Source organism: Sprattus sprattus, assembly GCF_963457725.1.
Source record: "Sprattus sprattus genome assembly, chromosome: 7".
Lineage (NCBI taxonomy): Eukaryota > Metazoa > Chordata > Actinopteri > Clupeiformes > Clupeidae > Sprattus > Sprattus sprattus.
The window spans coordinates 24,517,772-24,538,321 of record NC_137926.1 but is presented as its reverse complement, the minus strand read 5'-3'; the positions used below and the strand labels follow the sequence as shown (position 1 = coordinate 24,538,321).

Below are 20,550 nucleotides of genomic sequence, written 5' to 3'. Positions count from 1 at the left end.
CTCCTCTCCTGCAGCTGAAAAGTGTGGTTCTAATTAGACCTCTCCCTCTCCATCAGCAGTACACTGTTTCACCAGGGACGTCCCTTCAAATCACCCGAGACTAGCATCCTATAAAACCTTTTTTCCATCCATGATTTTATGCTTCCTTTGCTAAAGAGCATTTTTTTTTTTAAAGGGGTACAAAAACACGAAGATCTGTAATATGACAATGCTAAATGAAATAAAACCATTTAGATCTATCCGCAAATCCAAAGTTGTTGAGGGTTTGCCCAAAACTCGAATAGAAGGAATGTCTGCTGTCAGTGATATCGTGTGACTCAGTGATTGATATCACGTCTAACATATTTTCATATATTTCTTGCTTCCCCATCCACCAATTCAGCTTAAGAGGAAAACCCTGGAAGTGACGGTTTGGGATTATGACAGATATTCCTCAAATGACTTCCTTGGAGAAGTAAGTGCTCTATGCTAACATGAGGCCTCCAAAAGATGTGTTCCTATCATCACTGAGCAGCCACACCACAGCTGTATTTCCTTATTTACCTCTATTTTATCTTTTCATTCATCTTCCCAGGTTCCTAGCCATCAGCATAATGTTTAATGTCCTCATATCCACCCGCCATATTTCTCCACATAAGACTTTATCCACGGTCTGCTTCTGTGTGCACCTAGGTGCTTATTGACCTATCCAACACAGCTCAGCTGGACAACACACCTCGCTGGCTCCCCCTAAAGGAGCAGACTGAGAGCATCCACCACGGCAGAGCCCATCCTCCACAGGGCCCCGGTGGTCCAGGTGGACAGGGAGGGCAAGGATCTGGGGGTCCAGATGGGCCTGGGGGACCTGGGGGTCCTGGGGATCTCAGTGGACCGGGCAGCCAGGAGTCCCCCAAGTCCTCAGTCATCAAGAGCCGGAGTCATGGGATCTTTCCTGACCCAGCTAAAGGTAGAGCATCAGGCCTATCTCACCACACATGGTCAGGTTTCAGATACGACTGTGAATTTATTTTACAATGAGCATCCTGAGTAACAAACTGATTAAGTGAATCATAAATAGTAGTTCGTACAATTCATTTAAGTGCATTTTATTGCATGGTTATAACCTTAAATGTGTATAGCAATTAAATACTGTTCATATATATTAAAAACATTATTATATTCATATTCTAATCCAATAATAAAAAGAACTGAAGCAAAGCGTAAACATTGCAGGCCAAAAAGAACTCCCAAAAACAGCTGTTGAAATGTAGGCCAACCCAGGTGAGAGAACATCCCATGGGGGCACTCCTGCTAAGCATATGGTTCTCACCTGACGAGTTTTTCCTGTTCCAGATGCACAGATGCCCGCCATTGAGAAATCCCACAGCAGCCCTGGCAGCTCCAAGTCCTCCTCGGAGGGCCACCTGCGCTCCCATGGACCCTCACGCAGTCAGAGCAAGAGCAGCGTCACTCAGGCTCACCTAGAGGATGCTGGGAATGCAATCGCCGCTGCTGAGGCTGCCGTGCAGCAAGCTCGCCTCCAACCAAGTAACCCCTACCCCTACGCATGAACACACAGCTTATCTTCCTGTCCCTTTCCTCTCTCTTTCTGTCTTCTCTCTTCCTTTATTGTTCTCTCTCTTTCTCTTTCTCTCTCTCTTTTACTCCTGTTGTTTCTCTCAGAGTCGTCCTTTGTTTTTCTTTTCTGTCCCTCATGTGTAAGCCCATCTGTCATGATTTTTGAGAACTATTTCTGTCTTTGTTTTATGTTTATCTCTATTTTTGTTGAGTAGTGCAAATGCAAGTTATAATCAGGGCCAGCTCAAATTGCTTAAAGTGGCTTCCCTTTAAAGTATTAAGCCAAGCTAAATGGGAAAGGCTTTTAAAAACATTCTGAAAAATGCATTAGAGCATAATTTATTGGAGTAGTTTCACTTAGCACATTCTCATGAATATGCATATTGTCTGGTCAGTACAGGAAAAACAAAAACTTAATTATTCACTGAGAGACATTTGAAGTTTAAATGGTGGGATATTCAATAATTCAAGCACAAAACAGTGATAGAATTAGCACCATCAGTGTAAATTAGCACTTGAAAACCAACGTTACTGAATCTTCAGCCATAAAAACACCTTTACTCCCCTGATAAAACGTCACATTGAAACCTTTGTACCTTTCCACTGAGCAGGCCCCTTGAGATGTCAGTCGCTCAGTTAAAAACACTGGTAAGCCTCAGACTGCTGACTATAGGCTCTGTTTGGCCTGCCACCTCAACCCTAACTTAGAAACTCAGACTAAAAACTCCCACTGAGGAAAAACTGTGCTAACACTTCCTTTAAGTCGCTTTGACCCTTGCATTCCTTTGTAAGCCCTTACAAGAGAGTACAATTTGGCTGTTATATTCCAGTTTTTAGAGGTTTTAGTGTTAAGTGAATATGTACATACAAGAGCAATTTAAAGGAAGTGTGACTGAGACCTATCATCATTAACTCATGTGTTAGTTCCCTTGAGTTGCTAATCCAAAAAAAGCATTTCAGTGTGGAGTCGTTCTCTCCCCCCTCCTCCTGTGTGGTGCATGCACCTCCTCCCAGTTTGATTTGCGTAAAACCCAGTCCTACTCCACTGACGAGGCCTCCCCCTCCAGTGGACCGACCCCGTGTGTGTCTGCATGACTGTGACCTTCATAAGCTGGTTCCATGTGAAGGGAAGCACATACTCTAAGACTCAGTTGACATTTATGAATATCCTTCAGACTATCATGCCATGTAAGACATGCAGATACACCCATCCCACTAATGGCACTCAAACACACACAAGCACACACACACACACACACACACACACACACACACACACACACACACACACACACACACACGCACGCACTCTCACACACACACACACACTCACACACACACACCCACACCCACACCCACACACACACACACACACACACACACACAGTAGAAGAAGGCCCCTCAGACACCACCACTCAACTCACTCTGACTAAGCTGCCTGCATCGGCCAATGAGCAGCTTCAGCTTCAAGTCAGCTGACCTTCAGCGAAGGACACGCAGCAGACTGCAGGAGGTGAGAGACTCATGACTCCACCTGCTATGGCTATAACTTGTGAAAAGATTGGTGCCATCTAATTTTTCCAAATCTTTTTACCACAGGAGTAAACGTATCAATAATCCATTTACAAACACTATTAGTACTGTAATACTTATTTCATATACACAATAACTTTTTTGTTATATACAGGACATGTTACCACATAAAACAGAATTTAATAGTGGTGCTATCCATTATCCATTAGTTATAATAATTCAGTCTGTAACTTTTATTAATTAACAAATCCTTAAATTATTCTTAATGTATGCAAGACAGGTATTTTGATAAACATAGACTCAAATAAAATGTCTAAGGATGCGTGAAAGATGTGCTGAGTATCGAGGAATTCTTAGAGAAGCAGAATGAAGTCAGTAAAGTAATCCAGTTAATGTAGTGGAGCATTAATCACTAATAATAATGTATTTGAGTTGACAGTATGTCCTTACCTCACCTTTTGTTTTCAACTTTCATGCTGTGTTACACATCACATTTTTTCATGCTTCTTCTAAAATCTGAATGCACATTCAAATAGCATACACACATACACACAGACACACACACACACACACACACACACACACATACACACACACACACACACACACACACACACACACACACACATGCACGCATAGACACACACACACACACACACACACACACACACATGCATACAAAGACACATACACAAAAAGAGACACAGACATGCACACACACTCACACACACATACACACACAAACACACACGCATGCACATGCACATGCACACACACACACACAACTAACCCACAAGGCTCTCTTGTGTGTGCAGACAGGACAAATCACAGAATACCAGACAACTCTTCCATGCCAAGCTTGAGCGATGACTTCAGGCTGGATGCTGAGGATGGCACAGGAACCAATGCAATAGACAGTGCAATCTTTCAGGTCCCACAGATGTAAGTCACCTGACCAACCACTTCATCACTATCAGGACCGTCTGTTCTGGTGGATTTATGGCAATTCTGTAACAAATGTATTTACTATAAGTAATTGAGTGTGTTTCTCTGTAATGTGAAGTGAAGTCTGCTGTTGTCGTAATCGCCATATATCACTGTTCTTGTATTCAAATCCCCATTCATAGCTGTAGATTAAAGTTTAAACCTAAAGGGTATACTCAAAGCAAACCAACAATGCTCATGTTTCTCTCCAATCAGGAAGAACATCCCGAATGGCATAGAGAAGAGCGGAACAGACACTTTAACTTCAGAGGGTAAGAGTCTCTCAGGGTCTCTCTTTCAATCACACACACAGAAACACACACACACACTCACACAAAAACACACACACATATACACCCATACCACCACAAATCCACACACACACACAATCCCTTGGGGGAACTGTTGAAGGAATTCAAACAGGGTTGTAAGCCTATCCTCCACTCTTGTGTCACACGCCAGAGGAACCTGTTGCAGAGGTGTCAGGTGTCTAGGTGGCGCCCTCTCACATGACCAGCATGCATTTCCATGGCTCTGGTTACAGGTGCTGACTGAGCACCGCTTGGCTCAGGCTTTGTGCCGGCTTCAAACAGACAGCCAGGGTCAACTATGCGGGCAGGAGAAATGGAACGCCATGGTAGGGGGGATTGTGTGGTTACAGTTGCCAGCCATTACCAAATGCACTGTCATCCTTTGCCAACGGTTCAGTTTATCCTGCCGTACACGGTTAGTCCTGCAGCATAGCCAGTCTGTAGCATATCATATTTAGCATTTCTACACGGCTTTAATTCTACAAAATCAGCACTGGATTTAATAAGTTAGATGTTCATCCATTGTGATGGAAAGGGTTAAGAACTGACCTCTGACAGTATACAAGCTGAGATCCATTAGACAGAACACATCTATGGGACCGTTGTCCTGAGCGCCCATCTGACGTCATTACTGGTGAGTTTTTGGTCTGGGACAGATTGACGCCATTCCCAGCAGTGGTGCCTGTTGGGTCCATCCTCAGCATTTCCCTTTTTATTTTTTAGTGGCTGAAGTATAAATCATGTGTATATTTATTTCAAGATTTGGCATAAACCACAAACCATGACGCATTTGATTGGGTTTCTGTGAAATCTGCATTATGCATCAGTGTATGTGAGTTCTCAGTCTATTTACTTTATGCTTACTCATAATAGTATACTGTGTTTTGATAGTTATGGAGTGTGATTTTAGTCAAAACTTGCAATGTCGTATGTGTAGGTGTAAAGTGTTGGCGTATACTGCAATTAGTGTGGAGATGTTGATAGTAGTCCTCTTCTCTTCTCAAAAAGACATTCCCTTGTAAAACATGTTAACAGCCACCCCTCTGCATGTTCGTGGTTCAAGGCCATTAGCCCTCTCATTGATCCCTTTTGTCATAAATACATTTGTCATAAATGTCACAGTAGATGGCCATTTTTGTGTGCACATGAGCTTTTATGCTGTATACCCGAGATCTTAGAGAATCACTTCAACTGACCAGCACAGTTTGTCACTGTGGCACGTTTTACATATTATTTGATAGGGATTTTAGAGACTTATTGTGTGTGGAATTCAAACTATATTCTTTGTTTCCACTGTTTTAAGTTGCTTATATTATAAAAAATATCAGATCAGAGCCAGAACCATCTAATAACCTGAAGCTAGCCTCAGGCTCCATGGGCTTAAAAACAATGTAGCCTTGTGCCTCTCTTAGAAAGCATGCCAAACCTGTAGTCATATTTTAAACCCAAGCAGCACTGTTCTGAAAAGCTGTTACTACCTCAATCCACTGGGAGGCAGTTGTGCTCTGTTTTTGTAACAGCCTGCAACAGAGCTGTCAATGCACAAAAAAGCACAAAAGTAAAAATGTAGTAGCTCTAACAATCTAAGACTGTGCTCCTTTGTTTTCACCTCATTTGAATGTATTTATATATTACTCGAAAAAGTATCCTAAACTTTGTCGCAGAAAGGCGTTCATTAAAAATGTATACATTATAACCTGGTGTGTGCATATATCCCGCCTCTCTTTCTTCCTCTCTCTTTCTCTCTCTCTCTCCCTCTCTTTCTCTCTCTCTCTCCCTCTCTTTCTCACCCTTCAGGTAAAACTCAGGTGATGGGGGAGATCAAAGTGGCTCTGAAGAGGGAGATGAAGACCGAGGGAGAACAGCTGGTGCTGGAGATTCTTCAGTGCAGGAACATCACTTACAAATTCAAGTCACCTGATCACCTCCCAGGTGACACACACGCACACAAACTCACACACAGTCTCTGTGACATTTTTAGGATTACAGCTCCTTGAATCTAGCACATTGGATTGTGACAGAGTAGTATTTAGATTTATATACTGTATTTTACATAACTATTAATTGTGTGTGTGTGTGTGTGTGTGTGTGTGTGTGTGTGTGTGTGTGTGTGTGTGTGTGTGTGTGTGTGGCAGACCTGTATGTAAAACTGTATGTAGTCAACGTGGCTACACAGAAGCGCATCATCAAGAAGAAGACCCGTGTGTGTCGGCACGACCGTGAGCCCTCCTTCAACGAGACATTCCGCTTCAGCCTCAACCCTGCAGGCCATTCCATCCAGGTTAGTGCCAAGGACGCCCCACATCACCTGGTCCACACTGGCAAAGATAGCTGCTCATATTAATACCATGCCCTGTCCATATTGTGTGCAATGAAGAAAAAAATGACTAGGAGAAAAATAACACTTTTTACTCCAAGTAGCTTTTACTTTTCTTTTACAAATCCTTCATCTATTCTTTTTATCATAGAAATAGCTCTGTTGCACTCTAGGTACTACTGGTGTCCTCTACTCTACCTATTCTTCTCTAAGTATGCAGTATGAATACGCAGCATGAAAAGAGATCAGTCATTCATAATGTTATATACATTGAGAAGAAATCTAGCTGTTTTTATAGCCACTATTAATCATTTTGAGTTTAAACATATACTGTATGCTAACTATTGTGTTGTACTCTCTTTATCTTTCTCACTCGCTTCCTCTCTTTCTCTCCCTCTCTTTCTCTTTCTCTCTCTCAATCTTGCAGCTTTTCCTCGTGTCCAATGGTGGGAAGTTTGTGAAGAAGACTCTGATTGGCGAGGCCTACATCTGGCTGGACAAGGTGGACATGCGCAAGCGGGCTGTCAGCTGGCACAAACTGCTGGTCAGCTCCACTCAGACACAGCCGTAAAAGGAGCAGCTCATCCACCACAGCCAGCTGGAGAAGAGGAACAGAGTGAGAGAGAGAGAGAGAGAGAGAGAGGGACGAGTGAGCATGGCATGAACACACCGGAGGAGGGAGGAGGAGGAGAAGGAGGAGGAGGAGAAAGATGAAGAGGAAGATGAGGAGGGCCTATGGAAAAAAAGATGACAGGACCGGAAGACTGTCTGTCTGCTGGGTCTGCAGAGCAGAACATGAAAGAGCACGGCAGGAGGAGGTGAATGGTAATGACGCGATGAAAGGGCAGAAAAGACTAATGAACGAGAAAGAGAGAGAAAAGACAGGCAGTAAGAGGAGAGAGATGGGACAGTAAAATGACAGGCACGATTTCTCAAAGAGTAACACCTGTTACTGAACGCCCCACTTTCTCCCCGTCTCCCTGTATTTTTATAAGATGTACATGTCAAAATAAGTGTCTGCAGGAGACACATATATATATACATATAAAAGACAAAATGAAGAGGCTTTAAAAAGCTAGTCTATCATGACATCAAAGTGAAGAGTATTTTTAACTGAAAATAGATCTATGTGATTCACCTTAAACATACACATCTATATTTGATATGGTAGACTATCTCTATAGTATAACAGATACTATAAAGTAAAACGAGACAATCTGCATACTCTGAAATAAAAAGCTAGCTGCATTAGCAGTGGCTTGTGGAAAAAAGAGACTTGCACCACAAATAGTTCTGGTTCCATTTTAACATGCATGTCAGGAGAGACTTCAGATGACCACCGTTGTCATGGTTTTAACTTAGGTTAGGTGTGTGTAGAGTCATTATCCCTTAGGACTGATGCCTAACCTAATAACCTCAACCCCAACCCTAAATTATATAAGATCTCAAAGTGGTGAATGAGTGAAGGTTGCACAGGTCACAGACACATTTGTACCACCACATAGAGCAAGAAGGACTGGAGTTTGTGTAAGTGTGCCGTCATCATTCCATATCACTTCACTGGAAATTAATTGTGCAATGGTCAATGTCCTTTTGGTCATTTTTGTTGCTGAAATGGTCAGTTCCACGGTACTATTGTTCATTGATGGTCTTTGTTTGTTTGTTTTTTTAACAGGGAAGGGGATAATGTTATGTCCAGTAAGTGTTGCAATGTTGTCACTGGTTGTCTTTGTTTTATGTCTAAGATGTATGTGGCAAAGAATTATGCAAAAAAATGAAAAAATAAAATAAAATAACAAATTGTACTTAAAAAAATTCACAGGACAGTATGTGCAGTATGGTGGTCTTCATGCCCTCATGAAATTGGACTGTGCTGTCAGTGTCTTTCTTTTGCCCATCTCTGTTGTCATGGTTTCTGTGTTATTGGTTGCATGCTGTGTCTGAAACGTCCCTTCCCATTGGCTCACGCAGCGCTACCGCAGTTCACACAGTGACTTTGAAATGACAACGTTCCAGTGCTTAGGCATGCCAGTTTGCTGAGACTGCCTGTTGAACCCTGCTGCAGTTTGGCATGTTCTTGTGTTGTGACTGATGTAACGTCGGGGAAAACAAAAGCCAGACTAGATATACAGAATATGAGGCAGAGGCCTTTCAGGCCTTTCAGTGACCATGAGATGACCTCTAGGATGATTTGATGTTTTAAATCAGTTTTTAAAAAAAGAGATGTAGGTTCCACAGCGAAAGGTGGATTTGTGCCAACCTACTTTCATTTACAAACCCATTAGTTTTGTTGGGGTAATTCTATGCAACATAGATTATGTGTTTGAATGCGTTTTCTTAATATGTGGAATCAGTGAACATTTTGTCTGCAAATGTGTCTTTAAAAATATGAAAAAAACAACAACATTACTTTCCTTTGTATAATACAGAGAAAAAAGATTATATACGATGTATTTTCTTTTTTACATTCCTAAATATTTTTCAGTTATTGTATACATTGTATACATGAATCGCACTTTAGTTTAACATTACTGATACCATTTATGTATTTATTTTAGATTTGTTCAAATCTATATGATGTCAGCTATGACATCAGTGATGGATGGTGGCTCAAAATATAGATTTTTATGTTTCTGCAACTGAAGGTGTACAAGCTATATAGTGTACAGAAAAGACCCAAGGAATTTCACACCTGTTGTCATCTGTATCAGCTGGCCTCTTTGGCTGCTAAAAAATATCTTTATTTTGATTGTTTATGGTCCGATTTAAATCATGTATATGTTGAAGTCAGCTGACTCAAAAGTGGAGTTCTAAATATGATATTCAGTGTCCAGTATATGTGTCTGTTCTGTTTCTGTGGGGATCCTCTCCTTATGGAATCGGTCTCATTATTTTGCAGTGAACAGTGCGAATGTGGCTAATTTATTTTTAATTTTGTAAATACATAGCATATTTTGTATGAGAAAAAGATTTAAATATTTATTTGGTCTGAAGTTGAGCATGTGTGTGTGTGTGTGTGTGTGTGTGCGTGTGTGTGTATCACCAAGGTGAAAATCTTTTCCACTGTATATATGTTTATTGTGTGTTCACTGTCCGTGGGCAGGTGGTTAGATTGTGTGACTGACTTGTGTGTGCTGTCAATCCATACAAAATTAAATCCACAATCCTAACATTTCTCAGTGAATAAAGGCAGAAAAAACAAACCATTCTTTCCAACGTGAACAGTTGTGAAAGAATTTCTGTGTTTTCATGTGGATGTTGCATGGTTTGTTAGTTGTCAATTGATAATTTTGCCTCTAGATTCTATTTGAAAAGACAAAGAGAGAACCTGTATAAATTTAACTGAAGATGTATGCTGACTGTAAAAAAAAAAGATGCTTGTAAAATGAGTCTTGTTTTTCACTCAATGTAAAAAGTCAATTCAAATGTTCTGGTTTTGTGGTTGTCCACAGGATGTAATGACATTATGCAATCTGTGCTGTATCAGAGAAAAAAGTACAAAAATGACTGTTTCCCTGAGTCTACATATAAATATTAAAAGAGATTCTATTCCACACTTCAAACAGCCTAATGTTGTGCATTTTTTGACTGATTGGGAACTTTACATGTGAAGAGACTCATCTCCCATCCTTTCACAAATCAGATCAATAATTACCTTACCCAGAATAACCTTACAACATCCTGCTGGACTTTTACATTTACCCAGGGCACCAATGAGCACCTTCGGCCTCTTTATCATTATAATAAGGCTGCAATTGTTTGCAGTTTTTATATTCATCAGCTGTGTCCTCAACGAGAGTGTTATGGAGGGCAATACTACAAATTTCAGATCATTTCGGATAATGAGGCTTTTACACAGAACAGACAGTAGAGTGCGCCAAAGGATCATTGCAACCCCTGGCTCTAGTACGGAGGAAATGGTGATATTAGTTTAGGTAAGGTAAGGCTGAACAGACTTAACAGATGGCAGTTTAACTGAGGGGATCACAAAGGCTAGATTGGGGGTTTGTATGATTTGTATAAGACAAAACTCAATAAGAATTCCCACTGTGTCCCACTGACTGGTCTTGACGGGGAGCACAAAATTTGTTTCTTTCATTTGAGTTGATTGTATTACACAAATTAAGCGAGATTTAAATCAGTCACGACTTAAGACGATCATTCACAAGACAAGATATGACGAACATGATAAAGGTTCAATCAGTGCTAAGAGAAAACACAATGTTTTAAGTGTGTGCAGTAATCCAAAGTGGACAGCAGGGGAGGGCAGCTACTAATGTATGAAGCCGAGCGATGCATGCCAGACCCTCCTCCCGGGATTCAGCTCAGTCCAGATCACAAGAGCGCGGCAGGGTGAGTTGTCTCACCTGTTGCATCATTCAGTTTCCCTGTGTGGCTGTTATTTGAACACCTCTAGACAATCACGTCATGACATGTCAGTATTGTAATTGTCATGACATGTCATAACATTTGATTTTGAAGCCTTTTCTAATAAGCTACTATAGCATCAAACATGATTGGAGCTGTCATGATGTTTACCAGTAAGGACAGCATGACACTATTATGTGGCTGAAAGGAATCTGTCTTTGAAATCTATGACAATATAGAACACCTATATTACATTACGTATAGATTACATTTATATTACATTTTTGGCATGGTTATGCTAGTCCTATGATGGAGGGCTCAGGACATGTGTTACCAATGCACCCCTTTGCCATTTCCCCTGTGTCATCCCCTACTCCCTCTTAGGTGCTATTGTAACAAAGGATGGTTGCTAAGTGTTAGTCCTCTGGGCGGCTAACATTTGTGTCCTTGTGTGGAGAGCTCATTAGCGCACCGCTGCTGCCCTTTTTACAAAAGGTTTGAGAACGAAGGCCACTATTGGCTGTAGTTTTCATTTGCCAAGGGAGGATTCCTTAGTTTGCCTTCACATCCCAATTGTGTTCAGATTGCGCTTCAGGAGCTTGATCCAGTATGTGAAAACAAAACATTCACATGCCACGGCCTGAGGGACCCTGAGCTATATCGATCTTCATTTCTTGTTTCCTCTTCCGCGTCCCAACCCCCCTCCACAGATTTCTGCCTTAGCATCTGCATTCTCCTTGCACAGATTTCGGTGCCATCGTGGGCGGTCCCAGTCTTGTTGTCACACTTGACTGGTTTTGATGGCATGTATTGCTGTAAGGGACATCGTCCTCTAAAAGTCACCCATAGAGGACGGTGACACTTGGTCTTGGGCTGTAAAGAAAAAGTGAGAGCCATTCCACCCACCGGAACCATAAAGTGCAGATTGCTGACAGCTTGTCTCTCTCCTGTTTGCATCGGCTCTTTGTCATGAAACCTGATGACCTTTGGGGTGGCATAAGAGCTTTGCAAAGACGCTCTGGCTCTTTCTGTGTTACCATTCCAGACACTTTTTGTTTACTGCTGTGTCTGTGTCTAGTCAATGTCATCATACTGCTCCTCCCCAAACATGGCTCCTTTCTATGGAAAAGGACACTTCGGACAAATAGCATTTTCCAGCAAAAACCAGCAGAAATCTTTTGAGGATTTACAGTATGTGCCTTTTTTTGTTTTTCATAATGAAGTAAGAGAGTGGAACACAAATGCGTGCAGGAAGTCTCTGCTATGCAGCGCCACCTCATGTGTGGGCTTGGGTTCTGTTCCTATTGTCTGGGCAGCTTAATTGGACCATTCAACCTCAGACAAGGTACTAAGGCACCAAGAACAAAGTACTGTAAGGGCAAGAAAAACCATGTGGTCCATCCACACGCTCGCACTCACACATTCACGCAAGTGAGAGACTATATGTGTGGCATTAGCTTGAAAGAAGCTGTGATTTGGTGGAACAGCAGAATGAGACACAATTAATTCTGTACAGATGGAGGATAAGTGTGCCAGGATGCGAGCACAGGTGTGGGTACCAATTACAGATACTGGCAATGTGAGAAAAAGTGTCCGTTTCAGATGAACTTTCATCATCCATGGTTGGTTTTCATCGCAACTTCTCGCACTTTGGTCAAAAATATTTATTTTTGTAATGTTGGAGCCTGAAGTCTCATTAAGTTCTTTTTACATTCATTGATGACATTGATGACTTTTCATGTCTGAAATCACTATTCATGTGTGAAATCACTATTGTTCCTCTTTCAGTTCGGATGGTTTATGGAATCGTGTATGACCTTGTATAAATTATCTCTGTCTCTTCATTTTGTTTTGATACCCAGCCGTCTCTTTCTGTCTCTTTCTCTTTCTCTCTCTCACCCACCCACACACACACACACACACACACACACACACACAGACACTGAAATAATTTGTATTGGCCCTGAAACCATGGATTCCCTTTCGTTTGGCAAGTCAAAGTTATTGCAATGTATGAGTCGCATGGAAACACAGGGCATTTGAATAAAAAAGCTTTCCTGGGCGGCTGACCAGCGGGTTTGCCGCTGGTGAAATTCATTAGACTGCATCAGTGGCTCCACTGAAGGCCACACTCAGCCCAATGCTAGAGAGGTCTCACAGACTACAAAGCCAGGAAAGGCACAGTTATTCTGATCAGAAATTGTGTGTTCTGAATATTTCAGTGTATAATCTCCAACAGTAGCTAGGTAGAATGAAGGTGCACAGACCTACGACGACAAAAAAAAAAAAGATGTGCTTATCAGACTCCCCCTCACCCTGTGCGTGTGTGGTAGGCTGGTTGCCATGGTGATGTGGTGTGCAAGGGTAGGGAAGCCCATGGGAGTGGTGTAGCTTGATGATGAGTGGTGTGTGTGTAAATGTATGAGTGTGTATGTGTGCATGGATTGTGCATGTGCACTTTTATCTGTGGATCCTATGTGTGTGTTAGTGCACCTGCATGTCTGTATACATTTGTGTGTGTTTACATTTGCAGAAGCATGCGTGAGAACACTTGCATCAACACGTGTGATTGCCCAGTGCTGGAAGAGGTGCCAATCTGGCATGCATGAGCTGCAGGTGTAAACAGGGGACTGGAGGCTGACAGCTCTGAGCTATAGCACCGGCGGTCACTCTGACAGCAACTTCATGCACTTTGTTGCTTCTCTTCACCACGCACTCACTATCATTCTCATCTCACACCCACGGCATACTTCACACTGTCATTCATCATTTCCCATCCACCATGTAATTTAACACCTCAGCAGGTACCGCCCCACCGGTGTCTTGAGAACGGTGTAGAATGAACATTCTAAAGAATATCTGAGTCCGTCGAATATAACATGGAATTTTAGAATCCTATGTTGTTGATGAACACATTGTTTTACTAGAATGTCCAAAACTCACCTGCAGAAGGGCTACCAGTGACGGGAAGAAGTGTCTTCTATTCATACACTAATTTAGAGGCTGCTGCTCTGTCAGTGCAGTGTGCTTCCACAAAGGCAGATGTTGTATCAATTTTAATCAGTTGAGGTGAGGGCATCCTATGTAGCTGTCTACCAGGAAGCAGTAAAACACAACCAGTGTGTACTTCAAAACTGGAATGCATTATTTATTACTTGTTACTGTCATTTTAAAGTAATTCGTTACATTACAATATTACTGTTTTTAAAATGTAAGGCATTACACTACTATTGTATTACTTGTAAGTTACTCGCACCAAAATCACTGGAAGTATGGATTTGGCAATCTTACTGTAATGAAGCTCAAGCCGCTCAATTAGTGAGTCACACATCCAGTGGAAGGTGATGTGGTATCTGTACTTATGGTAAACAGTAGAACGTAATAGCCACAGTGATGGCTCATGGCACAATACAAAGAACAATCATCGCCAGAACAGACAAAAGGTCAAAGTCTGGCAAATTGTGATAGAAATACTGTAACTTTAGGCCTATTCATATTAACAATAATTGGACTGTATTGTAATGTCTAAAAAATATGACAGGATACAAAATTAGCATTTCTATGCCTTTATTATTTTCAACTTCACAGCATTAAGCATAGTTTATGCGTCATAAAAAAAATCAAAAATTGTTTGCAACTGGATTAGTGTATGGGCTGTACACCTATGGTGGGGAGGCAGTACACATAGCACCTGGGCATCCAAGTCCTTTGTGAAGGTTTTTCGGCTTTGAAGTACATGCTGAAAACTACATATAAAGGGGCCTTACAATGTACAACCCAAATGAAACCAACTATTTTTGTAAGGTATGGCTGTGCTGAACATGAAGATTGAAATATTTGGGTGCATTAGGCTACCTGCCCCATGAGAACATTTACATTGAAAAATGAATGTGTGTCAAAATATTTTTTTCTATGGGACAGGTAGCACAGGCTAGTGCACCCCAATGTTTCAATGTTCATGTTCAGCACGCCCTTACAAAAATGCTCCACATTATATTTCAAATGTATAAAACGCACACATGTATAGGCCCTAGGCTAGATCTAAAAAATAAAATAAAAATCCATATGGGACAGAAACAGGCAGTGCATCACACATTTTCAATATTAACCTTCAAATTCAAGTTCATCTTATGGTTTATTGTATTAAACATACTTCTTGTAGACTATTTTTCATCTTAATACATTGACGTGGTTCACAATTACGTTATGTATCTGTTCTGCTCTAGAACTATGTAGGTTAAACCAGATACATAGAAGGATTCTAGAAAGATAGAAAGATTCTATGGCTCTGGGCTGAACTAGTGTTTAATGATTTGTAGGTAAAGTGCACTTTAACAGAAAGACGCTTTATCCTACATGTACACTGTTTGGTAAAAGAGCTTAGTTAGTAACGTTACCTAGTATTTTCAGCTAACAAGCTAGCGGGTTATTCAGTGAAGAGGTGGGCTTTTAGGCGTATTTTTGATATGAAACAAAATCCCTGTGTTCAGTTAGATATGTAGCGGAACTAGAGACTGTCAGCACATTTGTTTGCTTTGATAAGAGTCTTAAAGGCACAATATGCAACAATTATGCTTCAGGATTAGGGTTAGGATAAGCAGTTTAACCTTAAAATAACAGTTAAAAAACAATTGGGGCGCTACAATGACTTTTAATATGGAGAATTGACCTATCGTTAAGCCCCGCCCCCCATTGTGACAGTTGCTAAATCGGACACTTTATCAGAGCTGACTAGAGTTTACAATGGCAGCTATCAGTGACAAAACTATATCCCAAGAGGCTCTAGACAACTTTTGGAGACAAAAGGACCTGATTTCGCCTAGAAGCCTTCAAAAGGGACTTAATTATGCAATGGAGGGATATGTAGTATACAATTTAAAACTCGATATGGTGGATAACAAGCTTAAATTTGAGGCGAGAATTTACAGAGCTCAATGCAAGAGGGAGAAGCCTCAACTCACGGTCATCGCGATTGCAGATAAATACATCCAATACCAGCATTGTTCATGCACCGCATGGGAAAGATACAATGAATTCACAGTCAGTTAATTTAACTAATCTGGAAGGCACCGAGATGTACACCTACGTTTATTAACTAGCAGGAACCTGCCCCTGACAGGACAGTGTCCTAACCATAGGCTATGGTCCTAACTGTCTAGCTTGTTAATGAAACCTTGTTAATTGCGGCATGCGTGTGTTTCGTTCACGTTGTCATGCTAATCCATTATTAAACCTATCGTTTGTTTAATAGAATGGCCGATTTTTAATAAACCGTCCCATAACTGACAAAGTTACGCTAGCGCAGCTATTGAATCATTAACGTTAGCTAATTTGAACCAGAGATAACTTGCCTAAGCCTAGCATAACATCAGTGGTGAAAGTAAGCAGGTACTGTGAATAATGAGTAGGCCTATGCCTTTTATCATGTAGGCTTAGTTGATTGCTTTAGCAAAGGGAAATTCTAACAAGAGTATGGCAGAAAGCTAATGAACGTAGCGTTCACTGTGTGGTCTGTCACACAGCTTAATCCACCGGAAATATACTCATTCTGCAGTCTATCGGGATACCTACTGTCGGTGTTACATGTACCCCAAGCACATCGTTTGACCATGTTTTTTTTTTTTTCATAAGCAACATCAATCGATCATTAAATGATTGTAACATGTCTCCTCCCTGTTGTTTTCAATGGAGTTATCGGAGCTGATGTCCGAGTCCAGTTCAGGCTGGAATGTCATTGGTTAATCTGCGTTCTAAGGGCGGCGCTTAGCGACAGTTCAAATTGCGTCCGTGCCAATGGCAAAGCAGGGTCGATAGGCATATAACTGCCTGCTGTAGTTTTGCCTGCCGATGCCCGCCGACCTGACTTTGATTACCTTCTGCCGATCAAGTAAGTAGCTTATTTGCCGTCTTGCTTAGTCTTGTGTTGCACATGATTGATGTTTGACTGTGTAAGGACAGTCGTTGAGTAATTAGTTTGTCATAATGTCAAAGTCAGCACATTTCAAGAGATTTCGTTAGTTTTAGCTGCTAGCATACCTTTAGCGAATAGCTATTAATCCTTAATGCTCCTTTAAGTCAAACGATACAGCCACAGTGGCGGGTGAAGTAACATCACATAGCCTAGCCTAGGAGGGAGAACATTGGTGCTAAATTAGGCTAACGTTAATTCTCTGAACTTGTCTGATCATGTTGATGGCCACATATTTAATCGTTTGTGATTCATTTTTTTAAGCTATATTCTGAGAATGGAAAAGTAGCCTACATTTTCATTCATGTCTGTTAGAACCAATGAATTTGTGGCTCCAAACCACATTTAATTTAATTGTGACACGGCTTCAGAAGGAAAGTTACCTTAGCCCAGTAAGAAAAAAACATGTTGACGCAATGGTAGTGTGGGTATCATATCTGCTAGGATACATACCATATCTGAACGTTTTAGCCTTACCTTGTCATCATTGCTGCTAATGGCCACAGGGATCTTGCTGACAATTTTTCGGAAAGCTGGCGATTCCACCGTTGAAAGCGGCATCGACTAGCCTTACGGAAAAGGAAGTGAAACATTTTGCGCCGACGTCTGCTGATCTCGCGGTGATTTTGGCGAATTTGGATGAAGGAAAATAAAACACTTCATTCCAGGTTAAAAATGCATTGTAACGCGCGTTACTGACATTTGTACCGAGGTAAATATTACCAATTTTTTTCTGTAATGCCTTACATTACTGCGTTACCGCAAAAAGCAATGCATTACAGTAATTCGTTACTTTTGTAACGCGTTACTCCCAACACTGAACACAACATATGTGTAGTGATACCCACACAGCTTGTGGTAAGATTTGAGGTCTATAGTAAGCTAGCTGGTAGAACCTAACTTTAAGTACGTACTTACTTTTCGTATCAATAAAATGAAGGCACAGGAATTGCTGAATGTGTGTTTGATGTGCTACTACCCTGATGTAAACAATGCAGCTTTCAAAACATTAGGAATGACTGATATCAACTTGATCAGTATCCTATATAGCCTTTGCTAAAAGTGCTGGGCTTGGATTAACTAAAATGATACCTGCCTTAATTTGGCCCTCACTGAGATGGAATAGACTGACCCAAAAACATGTTCTGCTTAAATCTCAGATATTATGGATTTGGATTGTGTAGGTGTGTGTGTGTGTGTGTGTGTGTGTGAGTATGTCCATTGGTATGTCTATCGCTGACTATGTATGTGTATAACTCAGTGTGAGTGTGGATATGTCTATTGGTGGCTTTGTGATGGTGTGGTGAAATGCCTTGCAATTGTGCTGCAAACCAATTTCCCCCACGGGGACCAATTATCTATCTATCTACTGTATCTATCTATCTATCTATCTATCTATCTATCTATCTACCAATCTATCTATCTATCTATCTATCTATCTATCTAACACTATCATCAGCAATGCTGACACCATAACACATATATTCTTTGCTACCTGGCTATATACTAAAAATACAACATATACAATAAAAAAGACAATACAATTAAAAAAGAGTGTCAACATTGTGATCTACACTTCATTAAATGATGTTGTTGTTATCAGATCACATACAGGCTAACATACTTCACTGATGAAATACATAAACATATGCTGACAGAGGGTACATTTTTGGTGAAAGCATAACATTTCACCCATGCAAACCATTTCACCCATCATTTTCAGACCAGCATAAACTTTGCATGAGCAACCTACTTAGATAACATCATAAAAGAGCAGAAGCAAAAAATAACTGTGATCTGGTCTGTGTTAAGCAACACCACCAGAAACACCCCTGGTAGTCCAAATGAGGCGGGGGTTGAGGGAGGAGGGGGATGTGGGGGGATAGCCACATGGACCCATTCACCTCAAACGCACAAGGAATGATAATGGCAGCACCTGTCTTTTGGATGTGGCATATCTCTCAGACTGGGAGTGCCAGTCCATCTCCTTTCATTTCTTTCTCTCTTGTGTTGACCTTCATCTTTCATCTATGCTCCATTCTGGTGCTCTTTCAGCTGGGAGGCTGGAGAAAAAGAGTCGAGGGTCTTGTTCGATCCAATGTTCTCTTTGGAGTCTTTGGAGTCTGATGGGGAGAGGAGCTGCTAATGGAAATGCAGGCTAAACACAAAGGACAACTCAATTGAAAAAGGGAGTTCTGCCATTAGTTTGGTGTTATTAGATGCTTCTCTTGTGCTACCATGTGAATGTGTTTCTGTCTGGGTGTGTGTGTGTGTGTGTGTGTGTGTGTGTGTGTGTGTGTGTGTGTGTGTGTGTGTGTGCGTGTGTATTCGTGTGTCTTTATTTACCTGTTTCATGGTCTTTTGAAAAGGGCTGGAGTCCATCTCCTTTTTCTTTGTTCCTCAAGGCCTTTTCCTTTCTCCTCCTTCCTCCATTTGCCATCTCCTCTCCTCCCCTTTCGTTTTTGCACCTTACCTCAATCACAGGCCTATCTCTCACCACAGCTAAATCTCTATGGAGCACTAGAGAGAGAGAGAGAGAGAGAGAGAGAGAGAGAGAGAGAGAGGGAGAGAGAGAAAGAGAGAGACAGAGAGAGAGAGAGAGAGAGAGAGAGAATGTGTGGTTGCTAAGCAATCGCTGAAACCAAATCCCTGAGCATCTTGTTGTCTCAGCCCCAGTTCGCATTGGCAAACAGGATTTGGTGTTGCTTAAAGTTTAATTTAATCAAATTATTCGGAGAGTAACAATTTCAAAACAGACTGTTTCTAAAAAAAATAGATATGCTTTAAGAAAGCCTTCTACCCCAGGTTTCAGTGACAACAAAGACTCACTGGCCTCTGACACAGTTTGTTTTATTACTGGGTTATTCAAATACCAGTGCCTTGCAGAATAACATAGGAAATGGCTCACACTTTGGTTATCATTTTTTAATACGACTTTCTAAATATAATGATGCAAACAGGCTCTGCTCGTAATTATCAATCAGGAAGTGTGGACAGAATGTGTCACATTTATGTGTTACCACATACTTTCCCTGTGTCTACCACTAAAAGGCTCTGCAGATGCACAATGAATAATAAATGCACTGTCAGTTCATTGTTTATATTGTGTGAGTCTCTCTCTCTCTCTCTCTGTGTGTGGGTAAGGGGGATGTATGAGCACACCTTAGCTAGAAGTTCGACTAATAAACACGCTTAACTATGAAATTAAAGATAACAACATGTGTTTCTTTGTAAAATGCATCCTAACCAGAGGTTTATTCTTAATTGAATGCAGGTGAGAACTAATTAACAATCTCCTAAATTTCCTTGGGAAGTCACCAATTTGTTCATACTTTGAGAGAGAGAGAGAGAGAGAGAGAGAGAGAGAGAGAGAGAGAGAGAGAGAGTGAGTGAGAGAGAGCAAGAGAGCTTGTTTTAGTACTCATCTACAAAGGCAACCAATGGTTGGGAGGGCATCCGTAGAGAGAGATCATCAGGATGAGATCAGAGGGGGCGGGTGAGACCCACCGCTA

General features: G+C 41.2%; 2 protein-coding genes across 2 annotated transcripts in view; both read left to right on the top strand.

The window, feature by feature from the left end:
• The window catches only part of pclob (piccolo presynaptic cytomatrix protein b), a gene marked incomplete at both ends in the record, with an annotated part of 71,565 nt that extends 64,292 nt beyond the window's left edge, over positions 1–7,273 (top strand). Inside the window, 6 exons of the mRNA XM_080841764.1 lie at positions 383–454; positions 673–946; positions 1,333–1,527; positions 6,183–6,317; positions 6,521–6,666; positions 7,130–7,273. Coding sequence (XP_080697890.1) covers positions 383–454; positions 673–946; positions 1,333–1,527; positions 6,183–6,317; positions 6,521–6,666; positions 7,130–7,273 — 966 coding nt within the window. The remainder of the gene's footprint in view (positions 1–382; positions 455–672; positions 947–1,332; positions 1,528–6,182; positions 6,318–6,520; positions 6,667–7,129) is intronic.
• A 3,705-nt stretch (positions 7,274–10,978) lies between these two features.
• LOC308367773 (voltage-dependent calcium channel subunit alpha-2/delta-1) overlaps positions 10,979–20,550 on the top strand; it is a gene marked incomplete at both ends in the record, with an annotated part of 111,249 nt that continues 101,677 nt past the window's right edge. Inside the window, one exon of the mRNA XM_080841763.1 lies at positions 10,979–11,055. Within this exon, the coding sequence (XP_080697889.1) occupies positions 10,979–11,055 (77 nt within the window). The remainder of the gene's footprint in view (positions 11,056–20,550) is intronic.